Below are 14,695 nucleotides of genomic sequence, written 5' to 3' on the forward strand. Positions count from 1 at the left end.
TTAACAGCTTGGTTTGGCAAGACCGTCCTTTTGTGAACCCGTGCTGATTACTGCTGTTGATACTGTTGTCCTTGGCAAATTCTTGGATATAGTCCCTTATCACTCTTCCAATAATTTACATACAATTGATGTCAGGCTGACCAGTCTATAGTTTCCCGGAATATCCCTCCTCCCTTTCTTGAATATTGGTATCACATTAGCTTTCCTCCAGTCACCTAGTACAGTGCCTGTCAATATACTGTCTGAAGATTAGAAACAACAGTCTAAATATAACCCTACTGAGTTCCTTGAGTACCCTCGGGTGCAAGCCATCCAGTCCGGGTGATTTATTAGTGTTAATGTTATCAAGTCTTTCCTTGATTTCGCCCTCTGATAGCCACTGCGGCAAGTCTTGTGATGTTGTGCTAACCAAACAGTCCTGGTCTTTATACCCCTTCTTTTTGTGTGTAAAAACCGAGGAGAAGAAAGTATTTAGCACAGCTGCCTTCTCTGTTTCCTCTGTAACTATCCTCCCATCATTGTTAATTATGTGTGCAACGTGCTCTGACCTTGCTTTTTTGCTATTAATGTATTTAAAGAATATCTTAGGGTTTTTTTACTCTCTTCTGCTATGTGTCTCTCTAAGTAATTTTTAGCCCTCCTGTTTCTGTTTTTACATTTCTTGTTAGATGCCTTGTATTGGTGAAAAGCTAATAATGTCCCCTTCAATTGGTATATCTTCAAGGCCATTTTTTCCCTCCAATAAGCATTTTTACATTACGGTTTAGCCACCCTGGTTTGACCTTGGCTCTTCTAAATTCATTTCCCATTGGAATGCACTGTGCAATACTTTTGTTTAATATGTTCCTAAAGTATTCCCATTTTTCCTCTGTGTTCCTGGGGTTAGGTCCCAGTCTATGTTCTCTATTATTAAGCACATTTTAGGAAAGTTTGCCTTTCTGAAGTTTAGAGTCCTTATTTTCCCCTCGTGTCTTGTTGTCGTATGATTTACTTTAAATGTTATCATCCTGTGATCACTAGAGCCCATGTTGTCCCGTACGTCTACATCTGAGATTATGCCTAAATCGTTCGTAATTAATACATCTAGCAATGATTCTTTTCTAGTAGGAGAATCTACCATCTGTGACATGTAGTTGTCCTGTAAGACATTCATGGAATGATGGGCCTTTACTGAGTGAGCTGTCCCCTCTTCCCAGTCAATGTCAAGATAATTGAAGTCCCCCATTACAATGACTTGTCCCTGCTTAGCCGCTATTCCCTACTGTGAAAGAAATTCCAGCTCTACTTCCTAGCTTTGGTTGGGCGGCCTATAACATACCCCCGTTATTAATTTTCCCCTTCCTTCTTCCTTATGGAGTTCCACCCACACGGATTCCACCTCCGCCCTCATCCCTTCCATAAAATCACTCCTCTCTACCCCCCTTACGTTATTTTTTATATAGAGACATACCCCTCCCCCTCTTTTGCCTTCCCTTTCCTTCCTATACACCAAATACCCTTCAATATATTTGCTAGCCAGTCGTGTGACGGGTCAAATTAAGTTTCTGTTATTCCTACCAGGTCTATGTCCTCCTATGTTATAAGTACAGAAAAGGGCAACAATCCAAATTCTGTGGCCCATGACACAGTTACACATTTACACAAATACTGAAAGGCCCCATACCCAAATGTATTAAAAGATGGTGCCTGGAGACTATTTCAGCCAAGCGCTTCCCTGATGTAATAGACAAGAGAGTCTTGTTTAGCTTACCAAGAGAGCAGTGCCTGCAATGCTTGGCAGACATTATTGCTGCAGCACAAGTGCTTGCTAATAGACCCCCACTGAGAATTCAAAATTAGGATTTTTACCTGGTAGACCTGGTAGCAAAGAATTATTGGGATACTGGTGGTAGAAGCCACGATGGCTGTTACAATACCAAGTATCCTGTAAAAGCAGGTGTAACAAGAGATAGGATTTATTAGGAACATATAAAAAAACCCACTATACCACAAATAAATACAAGCAATAATGAAACAAGTGATGAGTGAAACCTAGTGAAAAATTACCTATCTAACAATGTTAAATTATATACAAAGAAGGGGAAGAGATTGGGTAAGTCTGGGTCAAGTAGGAGGTGCATGGGGCAGAAGGTAAAAAGTCAGGAAAACATTGCATTGATACATTACACTCCTTACTTTATGCTAATAATTATACTATATCAGTAAGTCAAATGCATTAGAAAGCTGAAAAAAAAAATAAATCTAGAATAGTGTAGGTTGGTGTCCTTTGCATATTCAACCAATTTTAGGGCAAGTCAAGCAGATGCCATCCCAATTCTCCTCAAATATGTGTAAGAAATGGTACATTAGTTTGATTGTGTGCATGATGTAATAGAATTAACATTAAAAATATAAGTCAGATACTTTTTTTCTATATTGACTTTACTACATGTATTTGTGAGAACAGTTCTTCTGACTTAACATTACCTTATATGTATGTCTTCCAGTGCTGCCAAATCTGTCACATCTCATTCCTGATGGAGAGATAACCTGCATTAAAATCAATCGCTCTGATCCCAATGAATGTCTCGGAATTAGGATTGTGGGTGGAAATGAAACCCCTCTGACCCAAATCATCGTACAACATATCTATCAGGATGGGGTCATTGCTCGCGATGGGAGGCTCCTTCCTGGAGACATGATCTTAAAGGTAAGTTTACTCTTGTACCTTATTTAGAGACAAAACACTCTTTAAAATTGTATGTCCTGAAAGTTTTTTCTATGTTCTGAGGCTTCCTTAATAATTCCTTTATTTGCCGGTGCTGAACTGAAAAATTCTAAATCAACTCTACATCCATTGCTTCCCACCATGATAGGTGTATTAGGATGATGGATCCACTCCAGAAAATGCTACACACAACAATTTTTAGATGAACAATACTCCAACATTTGTGTGAATAAAGAAAGGGTATGCATTGACATCTATGCCAAGTGGAGACAGATTTTATCAGCCTGGCATGGGGAGAACCTTTGGCTAATGAATAAAATCAGTGCCTCTAGTCTTTGGAGATGGGTTCTTATTTTTTGTATTATATTTGTTTGTCTGCTTTTTGAAACAGACAAACTCTTTAAAGCCCATCACTGTATCGTGGCTTGTAAAATGTCCCAGACTATTACATTATTCGCCTCCACCACTGTAGAGCATGCTTAATTTATCAAGAAAACTGCTTCTAGAAGAAGTCCGTTAAATAACACCAATTTTATTTTGTATGTACAATAATGAAAATAAAGTAATAGTATAATTCACTGCTAGTACATACATTTTACCCTCTTCTGCTTACATAAAACATACCTAAGGTTACATAAAGGTTACATAAGGTTACATAAAAATTAGCAAAAGCCACCGGTTTCTCATAACATTAACCTCCAATTGACTGCAATTCAGTTTTGCTCTTTTCTTCAGTCAGTCTTTCCTCATTCTATGCCCATTTTAGTGAAAAAAACTAGAAATACAGTACTAGGATTATCTGTTAGTTTACTACTATTTACTATGATCAACACAGATGCTTTTACTATGCACTAATTTGTATCTATTGAAGGCAGAAATAATATTTTAGTTTTATCTCATTGCAGGCAAGTTATTATTATTATTATTATTATTATTATACAGGATTTATATAGCGCCAACAGTTTGCGCAGCGCTTAACAAAATGAGGGCAGACATTACAGTTACACTACAATTTGGAACAAAAGGAATCAGAGGGCCCTGCTCAATGACATACTTGGTTTTACCCTACTCCATTACAAAGCCAAAGATGGTGTCATGCTGCCTGTATGGATACACAGCAATATAAAACATATTATAAATATCAATCAAGCAGCAAGAGAGTGACTGTAGTATTACGGCCTTGTGGAAGCAGGTTTAGATAAAAACTACTCTAGGGATGTCTTTCTATTGTAGCGTCAAAGATATAAGAAGATGAAGGGTGAATCTGAAAGCACAATTCCACCCATCTCCATTACAAAGATGGTGTTATGCTGCTTTAGTGGATTCTCTGAATTAAAAAACATTGGAAAAATACAGCTGCAAGAGTGTAACTTCATTGTTATGGCCTTGTAGAAGGAGGTACAGACATAATTACTGTATTGAAGTCTTCTCGTTGGGGATGGTGGGGTATGTGTGGATTTTTTGACAGCAAAGATTTAGTCCGGATTTACCATCCAGTGGTGTACAGAAACCAATATTGCTAGATACTTTCTATAGCTGTGCCTATCCTTCTCAAGCCCCCTGCATTGTTTCTTCTTCTCAAACCCCCTGCATTGTTTAACTTTTGGAAGTACTATCATGCCTTTGTGTATACATCTGGCCATTTAATCGTTCGGAGGATCAGAAGGAATACAAGTTTGTATAAAGTCAGTGTGTGCTATACACATAGAATCAATACAAATGCTAGCTTTATTTATGCTGGTTGTAGCTCCAGGCACTCAACCCAGCAAGATGCCTTTCTCAACATCCCTCTCTGATCTCAAGATCTGTTGATGCCTTTAATGTTTCTTCAGTGACATGTGCTGAGGACAAGGCTTAGGTATCATGCAGCTGCACAGCTGTCAATTCACTACATACCCCAGCATTCCCTGACATCTCTTTATTATAATCACAAAATAAAAATAAAAATATTTTTTTCTATTTTTGTACCATAAAAGCACCATGCACATCTTTGTATTGGAGAACCTTTTACTTTCCTGAAACGACTACAGTCATTTAAGTTAAATGTATATTTAATATTTATTTATGACAGGCATGAATATAGGGGGAAATTTACTAAAACTGGGGATTGCAAAATCTGGTGCAGCTTTCCATAGAAACCAATCAGCTTCCAAGTTTATTGTCAAAACTTAATTGAACAAACTGAAGTTGGAAGCTGATTGGCTACCATGTACATCTGCACATGATTTTGCACGCTCCAGGTTTAGTAAATCTCCTCCATAGAGCCAACAGTCCCTGACCTCAAGGAGCTTACAATCTATGGTCCCTTTCTCACATGCTTACATACAAGCGCACACACACATACTAAAGTCAATTTAAGCTGGCCATACATGTATTGAAATGGGGCCGTCTCTGCACGGACCAGCTGAATTTCGATCCATGTAAGACCAAGCTGTTTGTACAGAAGTCGATTTATCAGGAGTACACCAGAGATCCTGGAGTCAATCCAGGCAAGCACAGGGAGGACATGCATTCTCCATTGCAAGTATTTGTCTAAAATGTGCAAAACCACTGCACAGAGTGGCCCAGATTCTTCTCTTCTCAAGTCCCTTGCCGGCGCTCCTGGTCCCTCCCTCCTGTTGAGTGCCCCCACAGCAAACAGCAGGCTATGGGGGCACTTGAGCTGAGTCACAGCTCCCTGTGTCCCTTCAGACACGGAGCTGCAACCCGGCCCCATCCCCCCTCTCTCCTGATTGGCCTACTGACTTTGATTGACAGCAGCGGGAGCCAATGTCTGCACAGCTGTCTTAGTCAATGAGGAGGGGAGTCCTGGGCAACTGAGACACTCTTACAAAATTGCTGGATAAAGATGGGCTGAGGTAAGTATTAGGGGGGCTGAGGGGGGCCTCTGCACACAGAAGATTTTTTTATCTTAATGCATAGAAGGCACTTCTGGACCGGAGGTTTTACCCCCTTAATGGCAAGGCCATTTTTTGTGATACGGCACTGCTTTACTTTAACTGACAATTGCGCGGTGGTACGATGTTGTACCCAAATAAAATTGATGTAATTTATTTCCCCACAAATAGAGCTTTCTTTTGGTGGTTTTTTATCACTTGGGCGGTTTTTATTTTTTGCGTTATAAACAAAACAAAGAGCGACAATTTTGAAAAAAAAAATCAATATTTTTTACTTTTTGCTATAAAACACAGCCAATAAAAAAAAATGTAAAATTCAAATGTTTCCATTAATTTAGGCCAATATGTATTTTGTTACATATTTTTGGTAAAAAAAAAAAAATCCCAATAAGTGTATATTGATTGGTTTGCGCAAAAGTTATAGCATCTACAAAGGATGCAATATTTTTACAGCATTTTTAGCTTTTTTTTTCTACTAGTATTGGCGATGATTAGCGATTTTTAGTGGGACTACGACATTGCGGCGGACAGTTCCAACATCTAACTGACCCTTTTGACACTTTTTGAGGACCAGTGACAATATTCCAGTGATCAGTGCTAAAAAATAAATGCACTGTCAGTGCACTAATGACACTGGAAGGGAAAGGGTTAGCCTCAGGGGGGATCAAAGGGTTAAGTGTGTCCCTAGGGGGTGATTTCTAACGGTGTGGGGGATTGCTCTGACTGGAGGAAGACAGATATCTGTGTTCCTGATAAGCTGGAACAAAAGATCTCTGTCTTCCTCCTTGTCAGAATGGCCATCTGCCTTGTTTACATAGGCAGATCACCGTTCTGCCTCTCTCGGGAACAATTGTGGGTGGCCGGGGGGACATTGGGTCTGCCGGACCCGTTGATTGACATCCCCGCTAGCCAATCCCTTGCTAGCCATCTAGTGGCTATTTAACGAAAGGACGTACGGATATGGCGTTTCGCGCAATAGAGCCCCAGTGCCACAGTATGTACATGGCGGCAAGTGGTTAACTTAAAAGCCTAACATCAGCCATATTTGTCTTTTTTTTTTGGATAGAGTGGGGAAGAGTGAAAAATTCTGCCAGGTTTTTATTTCTGTCTGTGACCCCATTGGAGAAATTTGCTCTGTGTCACAAAGACAGGAATTCATAGCAGAAACCTTCTCTAGAACAGAAAGGTGCATACAGCATTAAACATTATTACCACAAGCTCTAGAGCTTGTTCTCTCTAGAAATAATGGGGTTTACTGCGTCTCAGTTGGAGGTTGTATTCCTTCCCTGCTCTATCGAAAACAACATAAAAAGTTCTGGCTTGAGTTGGGGTTTAAAGTGTGTGTAAACCATACCAATGTACTTTTCCGAATAATCCTTTTGGCCTGTTAAATATACAGTTGAAATTGTTTAGTTAGATTTGTTTGAAAAGTGCAAAAAAAAAAGTACCTGTTAAAGTTACCATAGTCCCCAGCTCTCTCTGTAAAATACAGACCATCTCCCTCTATGTTATGGAGATGAGTTATTGAGGTGTTCTGTAGTTCTAATACACTTGCTGTTGTAAGTTGAAAACACTGTTTCTCCATAGATACAATACAGTGAGTGAGAGTTTTCACCCCGAAAAGGAAATGTGTTACTGACAGGACCATCAGATAAAAAAAAAAAAAAGCTTTTAACCGCTTGCCGACCGCCGCACGACTATTTACTGCGGCGGTCAGCCCCTCACAGGCAAAGCGACGTAGGACTATGTCGTTAGCCTGTGAGGCTCCAGGGAGCGAGCGCGCGCACTCGAAGGCGCGCTCCCGCTCCAGCTCGGTCACTGACCCCCCCGCGCGTGTGCCCGGCGGACCCGATGTCCACCGGTCACTCGCGATCGTCCGTTACACCAGGAGAAAGGCAGGCGGCTAATGTAAACAAAGCCACCTGTCATTCTTCCCTGTGTAAGAATGGAGATCAAACGGTTCTGCTATGTAGGACCGTTGATCACTGTTCTTACACATCAAGCCACATCCAATCACAGTTAGAATCATGCCCCTAGGGACACGCTTAACCCCTCCCTCTCAAAAAAAAGTTAACCCCTTCACTGCCAGTGTCATTTTTACAGTAACAGTGCATATGTATAGCACTGATTACTGTAGTAATGTCACTGGTAACCCCAAAAGTGTAAAAAATGTCAGTCAAGGGTCCGATCTGTCCCCCGCAATGTCGCAGTCCCGCAAAAAAAATCGCAGATCGCCGCCATTACTCGTTAAAAAAAAAACAACAAAAATTACAAAAATCTTTCCCTTAGTTAGTAAACGCAATAACTTTTGCGCAAACTAATCAAAATACGCTTTTTGCGATTTTTTTTTTACCAAACATATGTAGCATAAAACAAATTGGCCTAAAATGTTAAAAATTTTTGATTTTTACATTTTTTTGGGGGGGGGGAATTTCATATAAAAAAATGTGAAAAATATTGTTATTTTTGCAAAATTGTCGCTCTTTTTTTGTTTATAGCGCATGATCAAAAAATTGCACAGGTGATCAAATACCACCAAAAGACAGCTCTGTTTGTGGGAAAAAAAGGACGTCAAATTTGTTTTGGTACAGCGTCGCAGGACCGCGCAATTGTCCGTTAAAGTCACGAAGTGCCGAATCGCAAAATAGGCCCTGGTCAGGAAGGGGGTAAAATCTTCCGGGGCTTAAGTGGTTAAAAAGAAAACAAATACAGCCACCAACCCTACAGAGTGGGGCCATTCACACAGGATATATATATATATATATATATATATATATATATATAGTACATTCACATTATTCATATCAATAATATATTATTCATCAGCCCCTGCCCTCAATGAGCTTCCAATCTAAGAGCCATAACTCACATTGATACATGCATATTTAAATAATTTGTAAAATTCAAAGCAAACTTACCCATCCACCCATATCTCCATGCTTTATTTTGTTGAAAAACCACCTCCCTTCCTAGCATTTCTAGCCACTGCCATTTTGAATAAGGGAAGATGATTCATGTGACATTTACTTCATGGAATCCATATTCGCTTAACGCTATCATGCAGCCAGAAGGGTGTAAGAAAGCCCCTCCTTCAATCCTCCAGATAAAAAAATGCCCATGTATGACATCACTTTGACTTAGCCTAAAAACCAGAATGCAACTGAAAAACTGTACAAAAAAAAGGTTAAAACAAGTATATATAATATACTTTCCTATCTATTTACTAAGGCCAGCAGTATAAAGCTTAAAATAGTTAATGTTCATGGAGAGAGTAAAGTTCCCCTTGAATAAAGCCTAAATATCTCATTATAATAGGGAACAAAGTCCTCTGTTGGGAAGTGGACGTCTCCCTAACTACTATTGATGCTCCTGTTTCATTTAGTTACACTTTGTATTGCTTAATTGATTTGTCCATACATATGTTACCACTATGCCACTGTAAGGGATCCACATTTTATATATACATTCTAAATAAATGCCTGGCATGTAGTCTCTGCCAAAAGACATTTAACTCACTAAAGAAGAAAATAAAGTTCATCTGGTTCTCCTGAAATATGTAATATTTTATCATATTCCATCATGTTTTCCATGGGATTTTAAGCCAAAAAAACCTTCTTCTAATCATTCTAGTATGCAAGGCATGAGTGGCTTTGTATCTTTACCCATATTGCTGACTGCTCAGATTTTCTGGGATATAGTCATCTGAGAAATGAGAAGGACTTAGCTCATTTCAAAGTTAAATATATGTGGAAAGTATGACAACATGGGGGCAGGTGAGTTAAAAGTTTATGTGATGTTTAACCAGTTAATGTTGAGAACCAGGATCAGCACTGACACATAGATTTTAGGAGTCATTCTCCACATCAATATCAGAAAATCTTTAAATGCTACCTACAGTATGTAAAAGTAAAGGTATGAATTTATACAGAAGCTGATAAAAAAAAGTGTGATTTAAGATTTCAGGTCAGTCAAGTTCTTCCACCTCAAACTCGCTCATCAATGTTATGGACCTTGCTTTGTTCACTGGTCCATATCATTTGGTGTGGGGGGGGATTATGGTGTGGGTTTTTTTGCAGGGGTTGGGCTTGGCTCCTTAGTTCCAGTAAGGTGTCAGCATGCCATGACATTTTGGACAATTTCATGCTCCCAACTTTGTGGGAACAGTTTGGGGATGGCCCCTTTCCGTTCCAACATGACTGCACACCAGTGCACAAAGCAAGGTCCATAAAGACAGGGATGAGTGAGTTTGAGGTGGAGGAACTTGACTGGCCTGCACAGAATCCTGACCTCAACCCGATAGAATACCTTTGGGATGAATTAGAGCAGAGACTGCGAGCCAGGCCTTCTCTACAACATCAGTGCCTGACCTCACAAATGCGCTACTGGAAGAATGATCAAACATTCCCATAGACACACTCCTAAACCTTGTGGACAGACTTACCAGAAGAGTTGAAGCTGTTATAGCTGCAAAGGGTGGGCCCACTCAATAGTAAACCCTACGGACTAAGACTGGGATGCCATTAAAGTTCATGTGCGTGTGAAGGCAGGTGTCACAAAACTTTTGACAAAATAGTGTATGTAGGGCAAATGGCCCTTCCATTCTTGCCCAGTTCCAGGTTCCCGTTCTCCGACGCACAGGAGTCACTCTCGTGGCAGTGTGTGCCCTGCATGCAAAATGAACTGCATGTGCGCAAGTGATGTCTTCCACCGAAGTCACAAAAATCTCATAAACGGCTCTAATTTCAAAAGTTTTAAAGGTAGTTACCAGGTTTACATTTTACAAATTTTAATATAGGGCAAAGTTCCAAAGCTGGGTTTAATATAATTTTAGCCTAGGTGCACACTGTATTAAGTCAGGGAACATGTGTAATGTGCAATGACTAAGCACAAGTGTGTGAAACGCGTCAGCTGAATTGTTTCCTGAGCTGTGAGTGCATGTCATGTCTTTGTCTTTTTTTAATGGATCTACAATAAATATGAAGTTTTTATGCTGGATGTGCCGTCACATTTGTTTCTCTGTGAACATGTGTAAATCGCACACATTCCCGACCTGCAGGCAAAATGCGCTACTTGTTTGCAGACACGGAGGGGTGCCATTAATTGTTAATGGCACCCCTACACATTGGAAAATGGGGTGCACTTTTTTAAAAAAGGGTCAGAGATTTTTCTCCTGTTTTTCCCGTAGGTACAGCATCCCATTCAAATGAATGGGCTGCTGTGCCCACGTAAATGCAGCCCGCAGGACCCGCTAAAGTGTGAACCTAGGCTAAAAGCTAATGTTTATTTTGTTGGAATAAAATGCCAAACACAATAGTTATGTTATGTGTAATGGTGTGTATCAGACTTTAGGGGAGCTGGACTGTGGCCATTGGAAGAAGAAAATGTCTGGGCAGCAGTGGGGATAAGCAATGTCCCATTTTTGGTGTCAGTGAGTGGAATAGTGCCCAATTCTTGGTGTCATTTGGTGGGAAGAATCATGTCCCATTGTTGGTGTCAGTGGCAGGAACAGTGACTCATCATTAGTGTCATTGGGAGGAACTATCCATCATTGCTGGTGTCCTGGGGATGAATTGAGCCCCTTCATTAGTGTCAGTGAGGGGGGGGGGGTTATCTCCTAATGTTGGTGTCAGAGGATGAAATATTGCCCCTTGGACTGGGTAAAAGCAAGCAGAGGGCCGCAATATGGAGACCGCTGCTTTAAAGCATATCTGTGGTCAAAATTTAAAATCCTATATTGATTTCCACATTGTATTTTAACTATTTCTAGCCTACTCCAATTAATCTGAATGATCTTGAAGTTTGTAAACTTACTAGAATTCTGCGACATGTATTCACTATGCTCTGTGAGTAAGCACTGCTGTGTCACACATTTCACAGAGCCTGCCTTCTGAACTACTGAGGTTCTGAGAGGAGGAGTTTCAGGAGGCAGAGTCATTATAGTAATCACTCCTTGCAGACAGCAATGTACCATGGGATATGTAGTCCTTAGAAATTGAAAGTAAACAGCAGAAAAGAAGCTGCAAAGCATGCAGGGAATTCAGGAAGTTGTGAAAAGAAATGGCCAGCAGACAGGCAGCACTCACAACATGAAAGAAGATTATTTTAGGTAAGCCTAAATTGGATTGTCAAATAAAAACTATTCATTCAGCTGGGAATTATGTCAGCAGTTAGTAATTGCTCTGTTACAAGGGTCTTTAACCACTTCTCGCCTGCCGCATGCAGAAGGATGGCTGCAGGGTGGTTCTGTTATCCGGACTGGGCATCATATGACGTCCAGCAGGATGAGCCGCTTGTGCGCCCCCCCCCCCCTCGGGGGCGAGCGGTGGTGCGGTGTTGATCCAACACACCGCATCTCAGGTCTATGTAAAAAGACATAGGCTCTTTACCACGTAATCAGCTGTGTCCTATCACAGCTGATCACACGGTAACCATGAAGTGCCCTTCATCAGCTTTTCTCCATTTGCACTGACAACGCGTGGGTAGAGGAGAGCCGATCAGCGCCTCTCCTGATGGGGGGGGGTCTGCACCGATAATCAGCACATTGATTATCAGTGCAGACCCATCAGCAATGCCCACCAGTGCCCGCGAGTGATGCCCATCAGTGCCCACCTGTACCCACATGTTATGCCATTGAGTGCCCATAAAGGATGCCAATCAGTTCCCATTAGTAATGCCAGTCAGTGCCCATCAGTAATGCCTGTCAGTGCGTCCTCATCAGTGCTGCATATCAGTGCCATCTATCAGTGCCCCTCATCAGTGCCCATCAGTGCCCCTCATCAGTGCCCATCAGTGCCACCCATCAGTGCTCATCAGTGCTGCCTATCAGTGCCTATCTATCAATGCTGCATATCAGTGAGACCTATCAGTGCCCATCTGTTCTGTATATTAGTGCCTCCCCATCAGTGCCCATCAGTGCTGCCTCATCAGTGCCCATCAGCGAAGGAGAAAACTTACCTATTGACAACAGAAACAAACCCCCTTTTTTTTAATTTGTATTTTTTTTTATTTTGTAGAACAAAAAAAAACAAGCCAGTGGTTATCAAATACCACCAAAACAAAGCTCTATTTGTGGAGGAAAAGATGAAAAATGTCATATGAGTACAGTGTCGCATGACTGCGCAATTGCCATTCAAAGTGGGACAGTGCTGAAAGCTGAAAATTGGCCTGGTCAGGAAGGGGGGTAAAAGTGCCCTGTATTGAAGTGGTTAATAATCTACATTAACATGTCACAATAATTATCCTCCCACTCTTGTGTTTTGTAGGTCAATGGCATCGACATCAGCAATGTACCTCACACTTATGCACTTTCCATACTCAGACAGCCCTGCCAGGTGTTGAAGCTTACAGTTCTCAGGGAGCAAAGATACAAATGTAGAAGCAATGGCATCGGCATTGATCCACAAACCCCCCGGGATGACAGCATTCATGTTGTGCTCAGCAAAAGCAGTCAAGACGTGCAGCTCGGGATAAAACTGGTCCGCAAACGGGATGAGCCAGGAATATTTATTTTTAACTTGCTGGAAGGAGGTGTTGCTGCTCGGGATGGGTACCTGCAAGAGAACGATCGAGTTTTAGCTATCAATGGTCATGATGTGCGTAATGGGACACCAGAGATTGCAGCTCAGCTAATACAGGTTAGTAACACTTCAGTTATCTGATAACAATTTATTACACTTGTTTCTGAAAGTGAATTAAATGAAAAAACTTGCTTGACCACATAACACAATGTAAGATGGAAGGTTCCCTAGTTAGGACTAGTTAAGTATATTTTTAAAGATATGATATTTCTTACAAATAGGGATGGCAACAAAGTATACACCAAAATAGGTCCTAATTCTGGACTACACAAGTATTGTTCTACGAAACACCAGTAAAGGTTTATCAGGAGTGCCATACTTTTAACAAGATATTGTTAGCCAGCATTTAAAATAAATAAAAGTGACCCCCCCCAGCACAAGGTCATTTGTATCCAACAGCATGGAGTGAATATACTTACCCAGCAATGGCCCATGTGTCCAAAGCTGATCTCTGGCCACTACATGTATTCCACAATCCCGGTGTGTGGAGAACCTACTCCCAGCTCTGTAGTTTCAACCACTGGCTCATACATCACTACAGGGCATACAAGCTGGTGGAAGGAACCATAGTGCTCTGTAGGCTAAACGATTTGTCCAACCTAAAGGGTCAAATATTTGCAGTGGCCAGGGAAGAGCACGTTTCAAACCATTGGCTGTTGGAAAGGTAGGCCTGATGCACACAGGCTTATAAAAGTAAGCAACATTTTTTTTCTACCAGAATGAATCAAATGTGCATATGCCATTTGAACATAAATGCATGCTACTGGCCAGAATAGTAATTTATTCTGGCCATTGGAATACATTTACGTACATAGGTACACGTTTTTTTTTCTGTTTCCGCTCAAAAGCTCCTCTTAGAACTTGACTTTGGGGTTTTTTTTCTGGTGGTGCTGCCTATAAACACTCCTCTTCAAATACTCCTGTAAACACCTATGTGTGCCTGGCCACATAGGCTAGATAGAGGGTCTTTTATAGGCTTAAATAAATGCTGAACTTCTATATAAGCAGAGTTTTTTAGGCTCTGTGTGCATGATGCCTGGCAGGTATTCTGTGCTGACAGGGTCAGCCCATCCTCTATTGCGTGTAGTTTGCAATTGGTGGTATTGGTTGATATTTAGACATTGTATGTAGTATGAAAAAAAAAAAACAACATACTCGTCTCCCTGCTGCAACATTGCTGTAATGTTGCAGCTGTCCCCCACTGGCTCTAACACCAAGAAATGGGTGATCACATGACCACTGTTCTCGGTCTGCTCTGAGCAGAGAACAGTAACTATCAGTCACCACTCTGTACTCTGCCCCTCCAGTGCTCACTGGCGCGTTAGACTGGGAAGGGAGTGGGTGCAGCAGGCTCAGGATTTCAGTTGCGTGCTGAGAAGCTGAGCCAGTTTCTGGTCATGCATCTGGGTGAATCATGACGTTATTGTCAGGATCCTTCCAGAGCTTGGTGCGGCTCTATGATGTCAGCAGACAATGGACTTTAACCCTCCATCGGCTGATTCTGGGTCACAGGA

The 14,695-nt window shown here is 41.2% G+C and overlaps 1 protein-coding gene across 3 annotated transcripts in view; it reads left to right on the plus strand.

The window, feature by feature from the left end:
• Positions 1-14,695, plus strand: part of LNX1 (ligand of numb-protein X 1) — a 282,665-nt gene that overhangs the window by 166,816 nt on the left and 101,154 nt on the right. For all 3 annotated transcript variants that reach the window (XM_082256708.1, XM_082256709.1, XM_082256710.1), the window contains 2 exons: positions 2,487-2,689; positions 12,867-13,238. In XM_082256708.1, the coding sequence (XP_082112834.1) occupies positions 2,487-2,689; positions 12,867-13,238 (575 nt within the window). The remainder of the gene's footprint in view (positions 1-2,486; positions 2,690-12,866; positions 13,239-14,695) is intronic.

The sequence above is a fragment of the Pelophylax lessonae genome, assembly GCF_965119305.1.
Source record: "Pelophylax lessonae genome assembly, chromosome: 1".
Taxonomy (NCBI): domain Eukaryota; kingdom Metazoa; phylum Chordata; class Amphibia; order Anura; family Ranidae; genus Pelophylax; species Pelophylax lessonae.